Source organism: Chaetura pelagica, unplaced genomic scaffold (assembly GCF_000747805.2).
Source record: "Chaetura pelagica isolate M959 unplaced genomic scaffold, ChaPel_1.0 scaffold135, whole genome shotgun sequence".
In the NCBI taxonomy this organism is placed as follows: Eukaryota; Metazoa; Chordata; class Aves; order Apodiformes; family Apodidae; genus Chaetura; species Chaetura pelagica.
Genome location: NW_009953649.1, coordinates 978402 through 1002474, shown reverse-complemented (window position 1 = coordinate 1002474; position 24073 = coordinate 978402). Strand labels below are relative to the sequence as shown.

General features: G+C 37.7%; 1 protein-coding gene across 1 annotated transcript in view; it reads right to left on the bottom strand.

The window, feature by feature from the left end:
- The window catches only part of SYNE1 (spectrin repeat containing, nuclear envelope 1), a 243482-nt gene that overhangs the window by 92434 nt on the left and 126975 nt on the right, over positions 1-24073 (bottom strand). Inside the window, exons 79-90 of the mRNA XM_010000000.1 lie at positions 23086-23348; positions 21869-22034; positions 21071-21226; positions 20721-20873; positions 18328-18510; positions 15654-15791; positions 14137-14322; positions 12506-12628; positions 10406-10588; positions 9794-9937; positions 6237-6431; positions 5046-5186 (exon numbers count right to left, since the gene is read on the bottom strand). Of these exons, the coding sequence (XP_009998302.1) occupies positions 5046-5186; positions 6237-6431; positions 9794-9937; positions 10406-10588; positions 12506-12628; positions 14137-14322; positions 15654-15791; positions 18328-18510; positions 20721-20873; positions 21071-21226; positions 21869-22034; positions 23086-23348 (2031 nt within the window). The remainder of the gene's footprint in view (positions 1-5045; positions 5187-6236; positions 6432-9793; positions 9938-10405; positions 10589-12505; positions 12629-14136; positions 14323-15653; positions 15792-18327; positions 18511-20720; positions 20874-21070; positions 21227-21868; positions 22035-23085; positions 23349-24073) is intronic.

The following is a 24073-nucleotide window of genomic DNA, read 5'->3' as shown; positions in this document are numbered from 1 at the left end:
TTGGCACAGGTTCCCCAGGAGAGGTCGTGGAGTCTCCATCTTTGGAGATACTCTAAAAGCTACTTGGATATAGCCCCAGACAATAATCCTGAGAAAGAGCTTGGGACTGGATGATCTCCAGAGGTCCCTTCATATCTCATAGAATCATAGAACTATTCAAGTTGGAAAAGACTCTTGGGATCACCAAGTCTAACCGTCATCCCTGCTCTACAAAGTTCTCCTCTAAACCATATCCACCAGCACCACATCCAAATGACCCTTAAACACACCCAGGGATGGTGACGCAGCCTATTCTCCCTGGGCAGCCTATTCCAGTGTCTAACCACTCTTTCTGTGAAAAAGTTTTTCGTAATGTCCAGTCTAAACCTCCCCTGTTGCAGCTTGAAGCCATTCCCTCTTGTTCTGTCTCTAATTACCTGTGAAAAGAGACCAGCACCAACCTCTCTACAATGTCCTTTCAGGTAGTTGTAGAGACTGATGAGGTCCTCCCCTCAGCCTCCTCTTTCTCAAACAAAACATTCCCAGCTCCTTCAAGCATTCTACAAAAGATTTATTCTCTAGGCCCTTCACCGGCTTCGTTGCCCTCCTCTGTACTTGCTCCAGTATCTCGATATCTCTCTTGAATTGAGGTACCCAAAACTGGACGCAAGACTCCAGGTGTGGCCTCACCAGTGCTGAGAACAGGAGGACAATCACCTCTCTACTTCTACTGGTCACACTATTTCTAATACAGGCCAGGATGCCATTGGCTTTCTTGGCCACCTGGGCACACTGCTGGCTCATATTCAGCTGCTTGTCAATTAGAACCCCCAGGTCCTTTTCTGCCAGACACTTTCCAGCCACACTTCCCCAAGCCTGGAGTGTTGCCTGGTGTTGTTGTGGCCCAGGTGCAGGACCTGGCACTTGGCCTTGTTGAAGCCCAGACCATTAACATTAGCCCAACCACCTAATCTGTCCAAATCTCTCTGTAGAGCCTCCCTATCCTCATGCAGATCAACATTCTCACCTCAACCATTCTCTGATTCTGTAATAGTATATGAAATGTAGGTACTAGACAAAACTAATTCTGAGGTACAAGAGCTCAGGGTATAACTAGGATCTTTGGATTAGAATTTTATTTCCCAGTGTCATTTATATATGTTATCTAATACCATACATGAACAAAACCAAACAGGCTTTGGAAGAGCATAGAAACCAGGTCACTCCCCAGATACAGTTACTTCTTGGGCTGCCTTTCCAACGAAACCTGGGAAGCACAGAATGCCCACGTCCCAGAAAACACCCCATCACCCAGCAGCTGCACAGACGTGGTTCTTCAGTCCTTCCCCCAAGAATGAAGAAGATTATCAGGATGTCTATTTCTTTTTATAAGTGCTTGTAGTGATAGGACAAGGGGTAATGGCTATCAACTGGAAGAGGGTAGATTTAGGTTAGACATTAGGAAGAAATTCATTACTGTGAGGGTGAAGAGACATTGGAACAGGCTGCCAAGAGAAATGTGGATGCGCCTTCCCTGGAAGTATTCAAGGCCTTGGATGAGGCTTTGAGCTACCTGATCTAGTGGGAGGTGTCCCTGCCCATAGCAAGGGGCTTAGAACTAGATGATCCTTAAGATCCTTTCCAACCTAAACCATTCTATGATTCCATGATGTATGGACATTTTAACAATTAAGGTGCTACTCACATACCACCACCAATATTTTTGAAAGGTAGACAGCAGCCAAGAGCTTATTTTATAGACAGCCTCCTCACACATCTTTACTGAGGATGCCTGAAAAAATCCTTGCCAGAAAAGCAGAAGACTCAAGAATGAACAGCACATCTAACTGTCCAAAGTGTCCAACGAAGTGCTTCTTCAAAGGCAATATTTGAAGAACTTGAAAAATTTAATTACGGAAATGTTTGTGATGCCCAGGAGCCAACAGGGAATAGGTAACAGCTTAGCACAGCATTCAGTACTACAATTTCATATTTTTTTTATTCTGACCACATGTGGTATTTCCAAGTCACAGTGAAAAATTGCACTAGTGCAGGCACTATCTCATTTGGCCTTGTTTGCAGCTACTCTGGAGCTCTCGGCTAGTCCTCTCTCAAGGCCAAAAGAAAAGCTGTGCCTCTGTGACTTCTTAATAATAATTTCAGCATTAAGGCCTTACCTTTAAAAGACGGGGAAAAAAAATCCCTTTCCCAATCTTTCCAAAGACTTTTTGTACTAAACAACACAGCAGTTTCTTTATGGTAGTGCTGATAGTGCAAATCCAGATGTTCTTACACATAACAGATTTTGTTCCCCCTATAAACACCCTAAAGTTTCATGCCCCCTTTTATAAAAATTAGCCAATGAAAAACACTGAAGCTTTGTTGTTAAGACGTAGGTGTAAAGGGTGTGTTTAGATTTAAAATTATATTTAACAAGGGCTGTTGCCCCCTCAATGAGTTTTCATAAGGAAGGAGAAAGAATTATTAAGTAGGCTGTGAACAAAGAGCTAGAAATGTAAGTGACCCAACGCATAAGACTTGAATCACAGGATCAACTGTGACCTCCAAGACTTTGTGTCAACACTTCAGCTTTTGCAATTCAATTACGCTGTATTATGCATATGGAAAAGAAGTTTTAATAGAATAGAATTTTAATCAACGTCTTACGATAATTGTGATAAATTTTAGCCCCAGAGGATTCTCATTCATTACTGCAGCACAGATGAAGTGCTCTATTTTGCTATACATTAAAATAAACTGCATCAAAGGACTGTTACTATTGCTTAAATACACACTGTGAAATCCCTCAGCCCTTCAAAGTTGTTTTGCACTTGCCATTCTCAGTTGTCTTTAGAGGGGCTTCAGTACAAAACAAAACCAACCTGGGCAACTGTTAACTTGTAACAGTGCTAGATCTGTTGCTTTATTCTGTTTATGGTCTTGGTTGAAACTATTTCAATACATAGAACCAATATTTCCACTAATAATGCACTTGGCATTTGTTTTATATTTTCATTACTTGCTAGCAATGTAAAAATAGTGCATAGACATCTCAGTTCAGACTAGTCACATCTCACCATTCACAGATGCTAGGAAACCCTGATGAAAGACTTTATGCAGATTATTAGGAATTATTTTAAAAACAGTCTAAACACACAACCTTCCCTCCCCAAAACACCCCACTTCATATGAGCTTTTAATTTTTTCCAAAGAGTAGATTAATGTAATTCTTTGCTTTCTAAAGTTCCTATGCATATGTTTTTTTTTAATTTTGCTGGTGAACTTCCTGTGAGAAATTATTTCTCCTAAAACTGGCTAATTTCTTAAAACAAAGCATTTCCAAATTAATTTTCTTGAGTCTTTTACTATTTTTAACTTACATTTCAACTTCTAACTCACTATTGTCTAGATTGTTGTTTTGTTTTATTTAACCAACCTTCTTTCCTGAAGTCTCCCTGCGTGTTCATCATGATCACCACTGGATGCTTTATAGCTTCTTTAGTTTTTAACCTAACTCGAATGTAAACCTAAGCATTTTGTAAGTAAACCATTGCATTTTGGAAATGTCCTTCCGCTTATTGTTTAGCACATGCAGTTAATTTCAACATTAACCACACTGAAGAAACCATAATCTGTCAGTATTTTGGATTATTGTAAATCCAGCAATTTTATTTCTTTTAAAGATCTGCTAAATTAAATACTTTTTTTTTTTTTTTTTTTTTGGTCCCATTTTGCCCTGCAAATCACCAGTTCTAAAACTGGCATTTTGGTGTAGCTCATGGTGGACAGCATCTTCATTGTTTTTTCCTTATTATTTGAACAATTTGAGCTCTTAATCTGTTTTGTTGGAGTTTTTTTCATTTTCAGATAAACATAATGAATGAAATGGAATTTGTTTATTAGAAAGCAAGCTGCTTTTCCTTCTCTTTCTCTGATGAACAATCTTAGAATTTTTATGCTGGTATATATATCTGCCTTTCTACTGTAAGTAAACTTTACTGGGAAATTTCTGATTACCTGACATGACAGAAAAATTCTTATTCATTATGTATTTTTTTTTATTATGAAGGTAACATTATAACTTTATAATTTTGAAGATTTTATCAATATTCTTACTTTCTTACTTTAGTGTACTTTCTTAAGTCAGTTCATGAAAATTAATCTTTTTCATGTAGCATCTTCTATAGCACCATGCGCATCTTTGGAATCAGTGGAGGCAATTCATGGGAAACTTGCTTGAGCTTGTCTGCTTCTGCTCAGCAACCCAACACAACACAATTCTAAACTTGAAGCCTTCAGTGCTCAGTTTTGGAGGCAGCCACAAATGAAAAAACAAACAACCACAAAACCCACAACATGATGAATGCAGTGAGGTGGTGATGGCTCCTAAGGCTCATTTCTAAAGCTTTACATTTTATGTGTGTCTTCATGTGTGTGATGCTCAATGAGCTGGTTTATTGCTTACATTTTAATCAGCAGAGTCCTTAATTTTGATTTAAAATCTAACTTCAGTAATTTCACTGAACTGCCTTATTATCACTTAAAATACATTGCCACTGAAAGCATGGAATGAACAGTACATGAAAAAATGCATTAAATTAAATACTTTAAATGGTCTGAAGTAGAAGATATTAGAATTCAGTGTTACAATGCCAATGATACCATAGGATAGATGTCAATGTACATAATGCAACGTTTTATTATGGGCAGTACAAAATCACATTTTTTTCTCAGGATGCAAGATTCCATTGAGAACTACGGTGAAAATAAACATTGGGTTATAAATAAAAGTAGCAGTGCCATGGAAGAATTTTGTAATTGTCACTTAAAATTTAGTAGTAAAAATACTGAGTACCTGAAACACCAAATGTATACATTTTAAATTCAAAAGTCAATATTTTATCCATTTTGGACTAGAACCTGTAGGTCAGTTAGGTCAGAGGTTAAGCCTCAGATCCTTGGAGATAACAGTAAATACTATTTCAGAGGATTAAATAAACTACCTATAGAATGGAACCATGCATGTATCTGAGAGAAAAGCTGAATGAATGCCAAGAGGGAGGTACCTGGTTAACAGAAGCATCTGTATTAGCCACAGGTGAGGGAGAGCGACAGGCAGGTGGAGAAGAAATCTCACTGTTGGTTCCCTCCTCCCCAGACTCCTCAGTGACAGGGGAGAGCAGCGTGTGACAGCGACCAGCAGTCATCTGTCACAGGAAAAGCAACCCCGAGCACAGGAAGAAAATAAGTTACCTCAATTTAGGTTTGACTTAGACTGAGATCAAAACAAGTAAAAACAACACATGGCTAGAATTACCATGACATTATTTAGTCATACTTAACACTATTACTTTTACCAGCTTAAAAATTTGGTTCAGTTAATAGTCTAATTTATTTCTCACATTTTTGTATGAACATGCTCTTCCTTACCCTAATGAATGTAAAAGAAAATGCACAGCAAGGAACTCAATTATAAGAATCAGTGCCTACATGCCTTCTGAAACAATCACTGCTGCATGTGGAAATACTATAGAGAGCTACAGAGTAATACAGTATTGTTCTCAGTATCCAGGCCTGGTCAGAGCAACAAGGAATAGACTTAAAATATAAAATACATTTCTGCTGGATTTTTCTTGCTTCCCGATGCTGTTATACAGTGATAAATCCTGAAATCCGCACTCTGTTTTTACTCAGACAAAAATCCCAATAGCATCAGCAGTATGTACTGAGACCCAATCAGAAACAAATAGAAGCAGAGTATTTAAAATATGAGGCCTATGGCAGTACTTAGCCAGCTTTCATTCCCAACACACTCATCTGAGAATATGGCAGGATGCTGTTGTCACAGCAACATTTTGAGACAAGCTTTAAAAATATGGCTTGTAAACCTATACACTGCAACATGCTATGAAATAGTATTTATACCAGTTTATCTTATTCCTGCAATTTAGAAGTTTCTTAGCACTTGTTCTTGCATGTTAACAGCTACAAACAAGCATGATATTTGCATCTTATTACAGACAACTTTCACTGGTATTTGTCTGTTAAATAACTTCAGCATTTATTAACAACTCTTGAAAACCCACATAAGCAAAATACCCTAAGGGGAAGCTGCAGCTTGTTTGGTTTGCCACACTCCAGACATTGCAAAAGCAGAATGTAGATGAGAGCTGCAGCAATTTGCTACACCGGAGTGTTGCAATGATGCAAAAGCAAGCAGCTCAGATAAACAGTACCGAGACCAATGCATTCCTTACCATAACCACCGAGGGATGAGCGGGATGTGATGGGAGCAGGTCTGAATCCAGCTCCTCCATTCCCTCTGAAAGCCCCTCCACTTCTGTCACTGTTAGCAGCATGGTGGCATGTTTTGCTTTCATTGTCAGCATCTTGCACTTTGAATTCAAAGAAGCAATTTGCTCCTGATATCCTTTGATCTTCTGAGCCAGCTCCTGAGGAAACAGTTTTTTTTCCCTAATGCAGAGGCAGGCAGGAAAGGCCACAGGACCGGCAGCATTTCAGTTTCTTGTGGCAAAGGCAAGCTCTCCCTCCAAATCCAGCCAATAAAATCATAGTGCTGCCTCTCGGAAACCCTGCATAAGCCGCCACACTAGCTGACAAGCAGGATGTTGACAGTGGAGGGAAGAAGCCAGGCTGTGGCTGCACAGCTAAACCGCAGAGCACAGAGCTCTGAAGAGAAACTGGAAAAGTACTGCGAAAGGCTCCGTGTGTCTGATCAGTGCAGAAGGGAGGGAGGAATACCTCACGCTTGCATCCAAGCTGAACCTGACACGAACTCTATAAGCTTTGGACTGCAGCAAAGGGGAAGGTCTCTCCCTCTTCCTGTCCTGTTTTATTTTCCCCTGTTCTATTTCCATTTATCTGAGGAAGATGAAGCGCCTCTGCACAGCGCATGCCATGGAAATGAGGTCATATGGTAACTGCGACTGTAAAAAATGCCCCATTCAGCTCTCGCCAGAAAGAATGAATTGTTCAAACAATAGCTCACACTCTAACAAGATCAAATGTGATATGAACAATCAGTCACATAATAAGATGAAATGCAGACTAGCCTCTTTTTGCCAGTGATTGGATAAGCTTTTGATATTGCTTTGGTTTTGTGCAAGTCTTCAGAATTAAAAGCTGAGCTGGACACAGTACTAACCTTTCTTTAAAATGAGCTGAGAAATCTGGTCTATAGCAGAATATATTTTAGAATATTGGGGTTTATGGCTATTAAATGGTCTATCTGCATGCCCAAATACCATCTTAAGTTTAAATTTATTCAGAGAAGAAAGATGCAAATAAATAGCCTTAGAAAGCAACTTGTCTTCTTCTCTAACCCTGAACTGCTGCCTAATTCAATGTCCACTTTCAAAGATTTAAATTAATACACTTAAAATAAAAATCAGTGGAAGATTTTCACATTTCTGCCAAAGCTATTATTCCTGTCTCCCTGGAGGCTCAATAACATGATAGACATTTGATCTGCAGAGTGAAAATCACATTTGTATAAGCTTGCCTGCTGAGTCAGTGATTATTCATCCAAATATATATTTCTGCTCTATTTTTTATTTTTGCTTTTATTTCTTCAAGAAACACAAATTTTGAAGGAAAAAAAGAAGAAACCTAAGTTGCAAGATCCAGTAGGTATAATAATAAATAATTACAATATCTTAAAAAAAAAATAAGATTATTGCTATGTAAAATTTACTACGGTAGAATTAAAACAGTTTTTTTGGTTGTATAACATTTTCAGGAAACCATATCCTTGAAGTCAGTGCAGAACAGTCATAATGAGAAACACAGAGATAGAAATGGAAGGAGCACAAAGGCTGAGGATGACACTTTTCTGCCTGGGTTTCAATGGTATCACTGTCTGTCACATAATCAACAAAAGGAGCTCTCCTGAAACTCCAAGGCTTACCTTGGTGGCTTCAGTATAAAACATTACCTAGAGCAATTGAAAATCAAACCAAAATCAAATCAAGACACAACTTCATGTCTAGCACCTGGAATAGTTATCAGCTCTGTTTGGCATGTACCAGCCACTCACTGGTGCTCAATGCATGACATCCCTGGGGATCAGTGTATATATACTCACGTAACTCTGTCAATATTACTAAGATGCAAGAACATTTGTGGCATTAATGTCCAAAGCACTGAGTATCTAACATACCTCTCTCAATTGAAAACAAAGGAAAGGAAAAGGAGGGGAGAAACGTGACTTAGATAAAAAATAAATTACTTATAAAAGCAATGTCCTGTAAGTATTGCATAATCCATTATGATAATTCACAAGTATGGAGATACTTGCCCACTTTCCTACCTGAAAGTCTAAAGAAACACTGTTCGGTAAAGATAGTTCCAGAGTGTAATTAGTTGCGTATATGCACAGCAATACAAGCTACCTACAAATCAAGGCATACCTTCCTGCTACTTTCTTCATCATATTTTAATTCTAAAATACCTACTACAAACGTCACCTTAAGCTCTTTTTCACGGATGTTTCAACAGGGAATTTAATAACTGGTATTTTTTTAAATAATACCACACATAGCAAGCATCTTGATAGATTTGCCTTTCAGAGTAGTAGCTTTTCTACAGGTATTTAGCAGACAAACTGAGCCAAAAACATGCATATCTCAGGCTTTTAAAACTCCTTACCCCAAAACATTGAAAGCTCACCAGTATAAAACCTGTCCACTATGGTTGATTCCAACATACACAATAGAGTAAAGCTGCTGTCTTCCTGCAGACGTTTAGAAGGACTCCCAGCTATTGAACTTGTTCAAATGCAGATTAAACATCAATCTGCCCTGTTTTTCATTCCTTCCTCCCTTCATCGGCATTTGCTTCTCCAGCAATATTGCCCTCTATCACTGAAGCTGCTCTCCTGCATTTGCTGTTCCAGAACACTTAAATAGAGAACAGCATTTTTAATTCAGTACTCAAAAAACAAAAGTGTTTGTATAACAAACTGCTCTGCATGTATACTAAATAACTTTTGTTACAACTGGATAGAAAATGAGCAACACATGCAACAGTGGGTTCTATTACATAATAGCAGTTTTTAATTCAAAGGTAAAGAAATGGTGCCATCTGGTGCCAAATGTGATACACAGAATTCAGTGGTGCATTTTCTACCCCATGAAATACACAACAAAAAGGGAAAGGAGAAAGGGCTCCAGCACAGTGAGAAGTCTGCACAGAGACAACTACCTCAACTTATTCAAAGGCTGAAGATCAATGAGTTTGAGGGCAACATGTGTAACCCCACAAGACAAAACTCTTCCCGACAATGACTTTAAAAGCAGCTTTTGGAGTGAATATAGTGCAGTTTTGCTCCAAATCTACTTTTTTTCATGTGATTCAAGTTCCTTTGTGTTCTTTTAAAGAATGCTACTGAGATGAAAATGAGGAAGGATGGAGATATATATATATATGGATATATATATAGATATATATGTATGCATATATGTATACATAAAGAGCACTTAACAAGCAGTCATCACTGACTTCTGAGACACTCCTCGCTCAAGTATCTATGTTAACTCTCCCTTAATTATGCAATGCTTTCACTTGTCATAACGTTGCCTGGAGATTAGGACACATGTAACTAAATAAACTAAATGAATACTTCACACTGTACCAATAGCATGTGTTTCCTCTCTAGTGTTAAGTCTGTCTGCTCAACAAGCCTTGAGGAAGTCTGAAAAGCTACTCAGCTAATTTGTGACTGTTGCTTATGAAAAGGTTTTTTTGATCAATGAGCTGCCATCAAGATCATGTTGATGCCATTTGGCTCTCCTACCTCATGATGTGAAATCTGGACCTGGAGTTCCTGGATGTTGCTGGTTGATACTGGCTTGTCTTGGATCTCCTGATGAGCACTCTCTATCATTTGCTGTAAATGTTTCATTTCTTGCTCATATTGCTCATACTGAACCACCGCTTCCTAGGGAGGGAAAAAAATATTGAGTGTCTACATGAAAACAAGTATTTACTTAGTCCAAGCATAACTGATCTCAGTTCTGTGTTGGAGCAAACTTAGATCCATCTGGCAGTCGCACTTTGCTGGATAAGCAAGACAGGAATATAGTCAGGAAAAAAACTCCATTAAGAAATATTGTGAACTGCAATGACGTCAATGGTTACCTGCATGCAATTGTGTATTAACTACTTCTCGTTGATCCTGAGAGCATTACAAGAAATACCGAATCAAGTTAACTCAATCATGAATGTTAAAATCCCCAAAATAACAGGAGTCAGAAATGACTAAAACTTAGAGAGACAAGGGAGCTTTCTAATGGTACTATACGGAAAAGAGAAATGCAGAGAGATACAAAGTTCTCTGTTTTCCTCACAAATGGTATGGCACTGTCCAAGTTACTCAGAAGAATGCATGGGATGGAGTTGCACTTGCCTGCATGATGTTGCACTGCTGAATGGCAGTGTGCTGCAGGCGGCTGGCCTCCTCCTGGAGCTGGAGGGCACTGTGGCACATGGGCAGGCCAGTGACCACCTCTTCAGGAATCCTCAGGGCACTCTGACAGACTTGTACTGTGTGGACCTTTGGCTTCAGTGACTCCATTTCAGACAAGAGATGCTAGAAACAAAGTCAATGCCACAATAAGCCAGTTTTGCAGAACTCCCAGAGCATTTCCTGCTTGATGAATTCAAGCACTAAAGAAAACAAATTTGATTATCTGGTTTCTAAATTGGATATAATCAAGACACACCCTATTTGGAGTTGCCATTCTGAAATGAGCATTCATTTAAATATTAGTTAAGCAAAAAGCCCATATACTAGGAATAAAAGTAATTAATGGAAAAGTATATTAGTACCTATTTGTAAGTGTGCAAATAAAAAAATATTTCTGTTAACATGTTTGAAAAAACATCTTTACAAAATCCATAAATCAAAACAGCATGGGAATCATTTATGTATACTCATATTTTAAAGTCAAAATCCAAGGGGAACTCTCTTTTGAGACACAGATGCACATTTTCAAAACAGCAAATGAATCCAATGGTGTTCATGGCCTTCCTTTGAAAATATACACCATGGTTGAAAATGTTGCTTAAAATTCAAAAGGCAATCAAACAAGGAGAAACACAGCTACACATAGATCTTTTCCTTTGAATAATCATGCAAGGGACACCTTTGTTAATAGTTTCTATTTTGTTCACAGTGTCCATTCAAGATGTTTGTTCATATGCATGAGAAGAGAACTGATCTGCATTCTTTTCTTCACTGAGGAGAGTAATGTATTCATAGATATAAAAAACCAAAAACAATTTTAAAAAAAGGCAAAGTTGATGAAAAATGCCATAGTGCATTAGAAAAAGTTTTTAAACTCAAGAGGTATAAATCAGCAAAACAATTTATGTGGAAAATAAGGATAAAGGGATAAAGGGACTGGTCATCTCCCTTCTTCTTACACCATATGTAGAAAGATAGTCAAGGAGGTCTGATGTGCATACTGATGAGAGGATTTTGGTTTGCTCTTTATTTCTCTTCCTTCATGCCATATGGTGGATAGTGTAACCCGAGATTTGGTACAATGATCTAATCCTTGGACATTGCTGGTGAGGCCTCTCCTCTGGAAGGCTCCATACTGCTGCAAAAGATTCCTTTATTGTGCAATCAGCGCCTAGAGCTTCCCTAGGGCTGCTTGCCAGTTTGGCACTCCCCATGACCCTCTGATATGGTGAAGAGGTGGGCAAGAGCTACAGCCCCCTTCTGTATAAAAGAAAGTCATATTGTGATACCTGCTAGAGCCCGAACAAAGAATACACATGAACAACAGCATAAACTCTATATTCCTTTACTCTTACAGTAGGAGTTGTTTCACTTACACTCATCAGTGCTACATTCTGAAATCCCTAGAAAAATCCTGTGTATTTTAAACAAAAGGGAAATCTTTGCAAATTTACCTTTAAACCATATGTTTTTGTGCATATTTTAATCCTAAAGTGGACCTGTTAACACTGGATTTTCACAGGCAGATTAGGACAGTTAAATATCTCTATTAGCTTTCAGAAAGAAACACTTCTTAAGCAGCTCAGAAAGTTATAATTTGGGTTATATATTTTGTCATGAGACTGATACCAAAATTAACAAGCTGACAAATCTCTATAGTAGGCCAAGTGCAATATAAAAAAGCAGCAATATCTTATGGAGGTAGTTAAACTAAACATAGAAAAATGTACTGAGCTTAAGGAAAAGTGAATTTTCTCTTAGCTTTCCAGTTCACACGTGAGTGAGCTATCAAGATGCTATCTAATTGCATCTCTATCAGTAAAATGGTGATAGAAATTCAGACTTCTTTTTGAAATACTTTAAGAACCTGTTGATGAAGAGCACTGAGTAAGAACTGAGCATTATTCCCTTGGCAGTAATTTTGGGCTAGACTCTGAAACAACCCACCTAAGAAACACCACAGTCAGTCTTACCAATATTCAATAATTTTTTGTAAGCTCACACTATGCAAGTCCTAATTTTGAGTTACTGGCCTTTTACCTGTCTGTGAGAAAGCTGCTCTTTCAAGCTCAAATGCCCGAGCTCTGGAGAAGTCAGTGTGGCTTGGGCTTGCTCCAGAGCAGCCTGCAGGCCTCTCAGCTCAATTTCAAATTTCTTCATGTCCTGCAACACAACACATTTGATTCAGGGGTTAAAAAAAAATAATATTAAAACATTTTTAAAAACCACTATATCTGTCTGCATTTTGTAGCTACAACCCTTATATACAGTGCTAAAACTAATTCACAGTTTCAACAAAGAATTTTCAATGTTTAAAATATTGGATAAAAATACCAATCATATGACAGTCTAGAAAAAGAGATCTCAAAGTCACAGTTATTATTTTAAGTACTTCCTCAATCTTAAATACAGCATGTACTTTATAAAGATAAAATAAAGTTCAAGGCCTAGAAAGTAACTCAAGATGTCCCCTAGTCATCTTCCTGCAATAAGACAGGACATAACTGTCTTATCTTTACAGACTGTTGATAAGGACCACCAGCAGTCGAGTCCCTCTGGTCTCTACAGATGACATATTCTATTGTTCCAGTATTCTCCTTTTGTAGAATGTTTTTTCTGATGATCTGATGTGCAGTTATCTTTTGTGGCAATTTCAATCCTCTACTTACTATCCCATTAACAACACACATGAAGAACAAATTCTTTTTATTCTCTCTGAATAGATCATATGTTAGGATAATGCATGGCATCTTTTCTACAAATTTATACATGCATCACAGTCATCACTATCCTCTGTCCCTTCTACTTACAAATAGTTTATTCAATTGTTTCAATACTTCTCTGAAAACTGAAGCTAGTAAGTTTCACTTTTTCTATGGCTACTTGTATGCAAACCTCTGCTTTGTTCCATGAGAAAAAAAATAAAAATAGAAGCCTTCAGATCATAAACTGCAGTTTACTAATATGTGCTTTTGTAACGGAAAGAAGTCTGAACTCCTATAAATACAAAAATTATGTAATTCCAACATTAATTTTTTCCTGATTTATTGTATCAATTAAGAAAAAAAAAAAAAAGGTAAGAGCACACAGAAGAGACTTCTATGCTTTTCCCTGTGTCTTGCACCAGTTTACCATGCCCTCAGGGTTTGCACAGGCACAATACACACATATTAACAGTATATCCTTATGGAAGAGCTGCACAGAAATGTCAGGAAAATGAAAAAGCCCGCTCATCCTTTTCATTGCACTCTTTTGTAGGGGTAGGTCTTACATTATGGAAACTGGTCTGGTTCAGTACTGATCTGAATTAACAGAGAGCAGGCTTTAGACATCTTTCAAGAGAAAAATAAAGGAAATGGCACAGCATGAGTGCCAACACAGACACTTTTCAAGTATCTAAACATAGCTGCTTAGTGTCATTTGAGACACACCATGATCGCCAGTACATCCATCCAGAATGGGCAGATAAGACAGGACCTGCAGGAACCTTGTCCCCATCTGGAACAGCACATGAAGGCAGCATCTCAAACGGTACAAAATGTCTAACTTTGGACAACCCAGTCACACCTGCTTACAGACCACAGACAATCTGCACTGCTAATAGTCTCAGAAAAATAATGCAAACACTACCCTAGTTGTCAGCTATTATTAGAAAAACTGCATCCATGTACCTTGGCAGCATCTTGGAGATTTGGTAGCCGCACTTTGATAATTTGTTGCAATTCCTCTGTTCTCCGCCCCAGTTCCAGCACTTGCTGTGACATTCCTTCAGTACAGTACACACTGGCTAGATACTCAATCCTGTCACTCATGGCCTCAAGATCACCATGAATCTCTCCAGACTCATCCAACATAGTCTAGATGGAGATAAGAACAAATTGAACGCCAGAGTTGAGCTTCAGATTAAACAAATCTTTATATTTCTGTTCTGCAAACTCCTCAATTTCTACACATGTGTAAGCATATTACTAAGTTCTACTAATTTCCTGGAAGGCTTGGGCAATATGTTTAATCATTTATGCTGAAGTGCTTCAGCTTATGAAGAGTGGGAAATAAAATAGTAAATTGTAAAGTTTCAGTAGCTCTATTTAACAACTCACTTATTTTAGTGTTTTGCTATACACACTTGCCTGTGAAAATGTAACATACACAATCTAGGGATCAGATGTGTTCTGGAACCCTGGTGTACCTAATAGAAGGCAGCAGAAAGCACTTGGGTGCAGTCTTATAGCAGAGCAGTAGTTATTAATGCTACCTAAAAAATGGCTACTAAAGTGTTCTGTGTGTATCCTCATCAACTTTTGAAGCAGGGAAAAAGCCTTAGTAAAAACAAACCAGACATGCTGCCTCCCCAGGACAAATTGCCTGGAGGTTCCTATTCTGAAGAAGAAAGCATGACATACTGCATTGCCTCAAAGGAAGTGAATGTACTTGACAGTTAACTAATGTATACATAAAAAAAAACATAATGTAGTCTTATTTTGACATTGCTGAGACATGATCATCTTATGATTTTATTTTTTTCACATGGTCATGTAACACTAGACAAGCTTGAACCTTATCAAACTGCTCCTCCACTGATCCCAGACTCACCTATTCCACACATAGAACAAACTGCACTGTCACAGGGACAGCAAAACACTCTGATTTGAGACGTTCAGGAAGCAACTGGAAGAAACTCACCTATTTGGTATCAGTCTGAAAACACTTGATATGAATCTATTCAGATGAGAACAAAGGTTTTTCCAATTTTGTGTGAAGAAAAAAAAGAAAAAACCCCCCACCAAAACCAAAATGCAACCAAACCTGAAAATTGTGTTTGATTAACTAGAGTTTTAGAAGAATATCAGCTGTAATAAGGTACCATGTGAGACAGAATCATGGTATATAGAGACATGCTATTCAGTCAAAAGCTGCTATGAAGCCAATGTACTTGAGGAAACATGCAGATCAACTTTGAATCAGATAGTTTTATTCAAAATATATGCTAATTTCAGTCTTCAAAATAGTTGTAAAAAAAAATAAAAATTAAACATCTATAAGACTTAGGGGAACAGTCAAAGAAACCTAGCATGTAAAGACACTTTTCTGAAGGGAAGGATGCAAAAAAGTGTAGGATATAAAACTTCACTGCTCAGAAAAAGAACTTTATACACTGTTGTTTAAATTTCACAGTTCATATAATCACCTGGTAGGCTTTACACTGATCACGAAGCTGAGAGGAAGAATTCCATGTTATACTACCATGCACTAGGATATTCGCTTTCTCGATCCATTTCAATATGAACTCCAACATCTCATTGTATTCTTCCAAGTGTGAAGCAGCCTGGATATAAAAGAAAAATCCACTTAAGCCTAAGATGTAATCCTATAGAGTTTTAAGGAATGGTAACATTACTTTTATTTAATTTACTGTTTTTAACTTGAGGATTTTTTTAACAACTTTTCTTTAGTGTTGAATATAATTTCATGGAATCACAGAATTATCAGAGTTGGAAGGGATCGCCTAGAACACATCACACAGGAACATGTCCAGGCAGGTCTTGAATGTCTCCAGAGAAAGAAACTGCACAACCTCCCTGGGCAGCCTGTTCCAGTGGTCTGTCACCCTCACCATAAAGAAGTTTTTCCTCATCTTTAAATGGAACTTCCTATGTTCCAACTTGTAGCCATTGCCCCACAATATTTCTTGTCACTGGGAACTACTAAAGAGTCTGGCTCCATCCTCCCTGCACCCACCCTTTAGATACTTATTGGCATTAATAAAGTCTCCCCTCAGCCTTCTCTTCTCCAGGCTGAAGAGTCCCAGCTCACTCAGCCTCTCCTCATAAGGCAGATGCTCCAACCCCGCCATCATCTTTGTTGCCCTCCACTGGACTTTCTCTAGTAGTTCCCTGTCTGTCTTGAACTGAGGAACCTTGAACTGGACACAGTATTCCAGATGTGGCCTCACCAGGGCAGAGCAGAAGGGGAGAATGACCTCTTTTGACCTACTGGCCACACACTTTCTTATGCACCCCAGGATTCCATTGGCCCTCTTGGCAGCAAGTGCACATTGCTGGCTCATGGATAATTCACTATCTACCAGGACTCCCAGATCATTCTCCTCGGAACTGCTTTCCAGCAGGTCCACTCCTAGCCTATATTGGTGCATGGGGTTCTTCCACCCCAGGTGCAGGACTCTACACTTGCCCTTGTTGAGCCGCATTAGGTTCTCCTCTGCCCAGCTCTCCAGCCTAACCAGGTCACACTGGATGGCAGCACAGTCCTCTGGAGTGTCGGCCACCCTTCCCAGTTTTGCATCATCAGTGAACTTTCTGAGGATATGCTCTGTCCCCTCCTCCAGGTCATTGATGAATATGTTGAACAAGACCAGATTGAGTGTCAACCGCTGGGGGACACCACTGGTTACAGGCCTCTAACGTGACCCTGCTCCGTTAATCAAACCCACTGAGTTCTGTTACACAGCCAGCTCTCAATCCACCTCACTGTTCACTCATCAAGCCCACACTCCCTCAGTTTAATTACTTCTGTATTTATAGAGTTAAAATAGGTCTGCTCCCATTAATAAACATCTATTTCAGTGGAAAAAAATATACTACAAGAATGTAGGTCACACTGGAAGAGTGTATTGATGCTCAAATATATCTCTAGAGGGTACACTTCCTGCACATATTCAGCCTCACACATAAGTTCCAAAATGCCTTCTTGCTCAGTTTGTGGCACAATGCAAACCTGTCTATGTCATTTCTTATTTTTTCCTGTTTCCATGTCACCACCAAAATCATCTTTATTTAAAACCTGCTTTGTCTACTCAGCCTGTTCTATTTCCAAAAAGAGAAACATTGCACTTATTTCAAAATACAGGACAAAAGCTCTGCTTTCTGATTCATCCAGTTTCTATTTAGTAAAGTACTGTTTAGTTCCCTTTTTCTTCTCATTTAGCCAGAATAAGTTCACTGATCTTCATGCATTTTTCCTGTATGAAGGACGGATCAAATCCTAGGTGACAGAACTGTATTTGCATGTAGTTTGCCTTACCTATAGCACTTTATGTCTTGGTGCTGAACAAAAATATCCTAATAGATAAACCCTTCACCAAGTACCTTTGACTGAACTCTTACTTTGATAGTAATTTTCTAAAAAGCTTTCCAGAGGAAACTGAAAAGAGTCTAACAAAATAGTTATCTTTTTCAAGCTTTACAGAAGCTTCTTTATGCATGCAGAAGAGAGAACTCAATTTACCAGGGCACTGATGGCAGAACCACAGAAAATCCATTTCTTTGCTTTTAATAGACTTTTTTTGGGTTAACAAGAATTAGCAAAAAAATATATAAGGAATAGTTTCAGGGAAACATCTTTATGAATGCTGAAGTGTTGCACAAACATTATGCATTATCAGGACTGTTGTATCTACACTTTTCTATTGAATCTACAAATTATATTCACCCTTCATAGATTATTAATAGAATAAAGCATCATTTTTTTAATTATTTTTTTTTCTTTTCTGCTGCAAATATGGATAACAGTGGTAAGACAGAGGCCCTGAAAAGCACAGTGAGATAATATTGCCTGTCATGGCAATTATGGACTTCTGTGGGAAAGTCCACAATCTTTTCAGGGCACCAGAGGAACCAACTAGCAAATGATTAATGGAAAAGGATGTTAAAGCAGAATCTCAGCGTTTTTCTACACTCCTGATCTGACCAGTCTCATGCCTTTCTGTGATGCAAGTACTGACTAATAATAGGCAGATGTGCTAAGAAATGCCCCTTCTTGTATAACTATGTGAAGATAAACATGAAGTTTGCATGTTTCTTCTGCTTCTGAAAGGAAACAGCAGAAAGGATTGGAGATAGTACCTGACTGAGCTTAGCTGCTCTGTACTCAGCCTGCTGTACCGTCTGTTGGTGCAATGCAGTGAGTTTCCCAATCCTGTTAGCCAGTTGCTTAGCCAGTGGTACATTCTGCTCTGCAAAGTCCTGGACTGATGCATCTAATTCCAACAGCTTTATGTTGCAGCTGTCCAACTCTTCACCGAGGATCTAGACAGAACAAGAAAAAAATCAGTGATCCAGGAAGTGTTAGGTGTCTGGTTGTTTATTTCTAGTCCAGCTTGCAACTTCTATGCCCTGTCCAAAGTCTCAGTTTTTTGTTCCATTTTTATTCTGGCTGGAAACCAACAATGCGTGTCTAAGCAGAAAGGCAGAACAGCAGGAAGTTTGGCCATCTCTGAAATGTGTGCCATTACTCTTTCTTCTCTGACTTCATGGCTAAAATGGATAAACTTTTTCACTTCCATAGCAAAAGACTGAGTAATTTCAGAGTGACATTAACCGTTCTTGGCCGTCTTTCTGTGTTTGTTTTTGAAATCAATAGTCAGTACACATTGCCATGACAAGGATTTTGCATTACTGGAAAGAGATTTTTTTTTTTCTTGCTGTCTTAAAATATTCCTTTACAAACTCAGAAATATGTAATGACTCATAAATGCATTATATAAGTTTTCATTTTAATTTGAAACTTGCAGTTTCACAGCTTGATCCTGACACAGGAGCAGTCCTGGATTGTGCTAGACTTTCAAAAGAAATAGATTTTAAAATCAGCTTTTCTTACCATAGTTACAAAGTTTCTGTAAAATTTAAAAAGGAAACCTAAAAGGTTTTCTGTGTTTCCCATAGATTGATAAAACACTTACTGACTACAGTTTCTTGGGGAGGAGGTATTGTTGGGTTTTTTTAATTTCATTTTGGTTTTATACCTAAGGTGTTAACGATTCATTGTTTTTGTAATACCAATAAAATAAGTCTCAAGCACTCTAGCTCCTTTACAATATTTTTAGAAATATAAATTGCAATCAGACAAAAATTGATCCAGAACACTAGTCTAACTACAGGTGCTTCAAGAAGATACTTCAAGCTCTTTAGGTTAGGGCTGTCCTGGCAGACACACCTTAGAGTATAAGTTATGATCAACTATTACAATAAACAAATATTATTCCATGAACAGTAGCGTAACTTAGTGACATGACTGTCTACAGGTAGACAAAGACAGATGTTGAACTGCTCATCTAGATAAAAAGACACACATATCTCAGATAAGCATAAATAAATATATCTACAGTGCAGAATTTATACAGTTTAAAAATGAGAGAAGGATCCACCTGACTTGAATTACATGGATTTTAGACAGATTTCTGTTTTATTTTTCATATTCAGTTTCAATGTTAATATAAAAATATTTACTGCTGTAATCAAAGCCAACCCAGTCTCAGGACTATCAGCTGAGTGCTGACATAAACACAGTTGAGGAACTTTACTAAATCTCCAATGAAAGAGTTTTCATCTATGTAACATGAGAAGGCCCACTTCACTGGCTTTCTGCTTAATTACGGGGATGAAGGAGACACACCAGTTTTAAAGGGATATATTTCAGTGATACAACCAGCAAAGCAAATGATACTCTGGAGCATATTGAGAGCAACTCATCAAAATAAACATGGAATTTTTGTCATACCAGACATGCCAAATCTTCTCCTAATTTCTCCTTTGTTTACTTCCAGACAGTAATTTTGTCAAGCTAATTTTTAACTAGTTAAAAAACGAAACAAAACTAAAAAAATCCTCACCCTCAACATCTTCTCCAACCCCCAAAAAACCCTCTGCCCTCATATAATAATCCTAACTTAGCCACTACACTTCAGTACAGATGAGCTTTTTGGAGTGTGGCACATACCTAAGAGTAAGAATACCTAGACAAGGAACTGAGTCCTTTGCACTCCCCTTAACCACACCAGTAGTACTTTGCTTCATTATTGCACCACATGATAGGAGATGAACTACTGGCTAAGTAAAACTCTGGTTATCACAAGTAAAGGTGTACTGTACTGTACTTTCCAGTACAGACTGGGACAAGGAGCAGTTGAGAAACCTCTTAGGTTTTCCCAGATTGCAGTCATACTCATTATCTTTAAGTAAGGGTACTATGTCACAGCATAACTTGGTCCATCTGACTTGTTTTCATTCTCAGCTTCTTCCTCCAAGTCCTGTTATTAATTCAAGTCCCTGTATGAGTTAGTTTGCAAAGAATATAATTCTAAAATCTCATCAGTCAAAACTAATTTCTGTCTATTCTTCTGTTGAACTACTAAAAAATGTGTCATGCAAACCTTCACAAATACAACTTTGGTATGAAGTGAATGTCCCAACTCAGAAGAATTTATGGTTTAACCAAATAAGGAAAGTCTTAGTCTTACCTTTTGTTCAAGTTTAGCTTGTGCTATATCATTTGTTTTCTTTTTCAGTTTTGAAAGAATGGCATTTAGTTCACTTGCTATCTCCTGAATTTTCTGACTGAACTCTTGATTCAGTCTTTTGATCCGCTGAGTTTCTCTTTCTTTGGTTTGAATCTGTCAAGAATAGGAAATAAATTCAGTAATCAGAAATCTCTCCTCCTGAAAGGAAATTAACTTTCAATTACCTTCATTTAATTTCAATGAAGGTAATGAAAATACTCCACACTGTCATAGTTTGACATTTGGCTACTGTATTCCACTAAGTTATAAAGTTTTATAGATTTGTAATGTATTTATCTACTATGTTTTACCTGATCTTGTACAGTTACAAGGTCCAGCCCAACTTCTGCTAAATGAAGAGAAAGTTCAGAAGGCAAAATGGTATAAAGTCCCAAATACTTATTCTGTTGTTGTTCAGCCATTTTTTCAACAGCCTGGCGATGAGTGGTTACTTCACCAAGGAGAGACTAATGACAGAAAAACAGTATTGTTGAGAACAATGGGAAAAACATTTCTATGTAAACTTAGAAAATGCAAACATTTCATGGAGCTTGCAGCAAAGCTATCCACTTTCAAATTTTGTATTTGTTTATTAAAAAGAATTGTAGCTTGGGATTCCCTGGATTCTCATTTATGACTGTCCAGTTCTCTGTTCCTGTGTGACCACATATATGTAGAAAATGTCAAGCTTTCAGCACCTCCAGTGAAATGAGTTTATTTTATTTTGTTGCTTGCCTCCTTGCCCCAAAAGACTGCCAAGAAATATCACATTCTGTCTGTTCACATTCTATGGTTCCTCCATATCTTAGATGAGAAGAGAAATACTACTAAACAATATGCTGGTTTGCAAAAATGCATAAATGCAAATCTTAAATATCTTTAAAATAAGGTATTGCAGCCCATCAGCTACTTCATGCTTTATGAATTTGTCTAGTGGCTTACACCAAAACTAAAGAGTATTGTCTGATTTGAATTCGACGGTTACCTCTTTTTTTTTGTGTGTGTGTTTTTTTGGTGTGTGTTTGTTTTGTTTTTTATTTTGTTTTAACTAACACTCACTAGCAGATTTTAATGAAGATTAATATTGGAAATTGAAAAATTTGATATACCTGCAACTCATGAAGTTGAGTATCCACTTCAACATCAGGGCTTAATAAATACTCTTTTGTTTCCTGGATCCAGGACTTGACAGTATTAATCTCTGCTTCAACATCATCACGCTCCTTCAGCTCCTGTTTCACCATCTTCACACCCTTTTTCACTTTCTGTTGCATACTTCAGAAACACAGAAATTAAAACTATTTGCAAAGAATTAAGTAAGGTCTCAAAACACTGCTTTGCCAAAAAATATTGAACAATAAAGGCAATGACTGATAGACCCACATCCAGAGTAACAAAAACTGAGGCAGTGTTGCAACAGACTACTAAAGCAATACACATTCTTTGGTCCATTCTTTCTAATTAGCTTTTTTATATATATTTGGACTTCAACTGCACAACTCTTGAAAGAATGCAAATGTTCCCAATACATACATCTACATTTGAGCTCATCACAACAGATTTCTCTAATTGTCAGTGCAGTTTCTACATTTTCTACAGGGATTGCTATTCTAATGTAATCAGTTATGTATGAACACAATTAACTTTGGACAGGCTAGGTGCCAAGTTTATAGTATTTCTTTCTTTGTCGCTCTCCCTCTTCCCACTGTGGAGATCCAGTTAATGGCATCTTAGTGCAGTTATTAAGTGAACATAAGCCCTGAAACTTTAGCCATAAAATTTCCTGGTTTATACATGACAGGAAAACATTTTATGTTTAGATTAACATTCATATAACCACAGGGTGAAATGTTAAGATATATTTTGTTTGCATATGCAATAAATTCCCTTGTAAATTTCATAGTATACCTACTTTTGGTACCTAAGTGCTTCCAATGGGAAACAAAGTGCTGAACAAATCTAAACTTAGGTTACAAAAAAAGATAAATGGTCCCTGTTAAGAGTGAGATGCAATGGAAGGGTTTAAAATATTTTATAAATGTAATGTAGCTTATACAACCCTAACATAAGTTATTGTTATTATGCAAGGCAAAAGGTACATATCCCAAAAAAGTATACTCCTACTGATAGAAATAAAATATAATGGCAAAAACTTATTTCAAAATCAACTAAAGATAATTTAAAATTCATATGATGCTTCTTTTAAATACAGTAACTAATATTTATTTTAAACATGGTAATTGTTAATTATGATAAAAATTATATATGAACTATACGAATTATAGGGTACCATTTTGCTAGAGAATCTTTTAAAATACTGCCTTACTTGTGGCATCGATCTTGCATTGCTTTGATTTCTTGCATGACTGGTAGTTCCTCCTTAGATGGAGGTTTTCTTTCCACATCTTGAAGAACACTGACAGCATGCTGTTTGAGCAGGCCCAAAGATGACAGCTGATGCTCCACCTCCTGAAGGAAACTGCTGTGGTAATCCAGGAGTTCCAGGAGCTCTGTTCTAGATGACTTTTCCACTGAGCTTTCTGGTAAGCGACCTTGTAACTGATCTATTACTATGGTGGCTTTCTGAATCTATGGGAAGAGATGCAGTCTTGTGAATAATGTAATTAAAAAGTAGCTAATACAACCAACACCAAAAGATGCTAAACCCAGTGCTGTACATTTAGATGCTGTGAAACAGTTCTGGTATAGTGCTGGCGCAGCAGTCTCTATGGCATATATAAATCCATGCTCTAGTGTGCTAGATCTAGCTAGCTGGCCCTAGCTCTTGACACTGGGTAGGACTTGCTAAGATATTTTCTTGTCAAGGGATGAGCGGTTCCTTATATTTTTTAGCATTTATTATCTTTATTGCCATAGGACTGAGAGCTCTATCTACCCCAGGGCAGACCCATATTTGGCACAAGTCATAAATTTAATAAAAAGATGATCCCTATTCACAGAGAACCTGCAATTTGAGCATAAAAGAACAGACAATAACACATAAAGAGACAGGCAGAATACAAAGACAAAAAAAAAAAAAGAGACACACATGATCCATGAGCAGTGACAGGCAATAATATCACTGCATAAATTTAGAAATAGCAACTTCAGACTCTTCCCATATTTCACCCCAGTAAAGAGTAAGGATTTACAGTTAAAAAAACAACAACAACAGAGACATGTTAACAATCTAGAACAGGTCATTGGGTGAAGTGAAACATAGAGGAGGTTCTGAAGAACTACCAGAAACCAAAACCACTCTGTATTTACTACATGTGTATGCATATAGAAGAATACTGCAGAAGTTGGAGGAA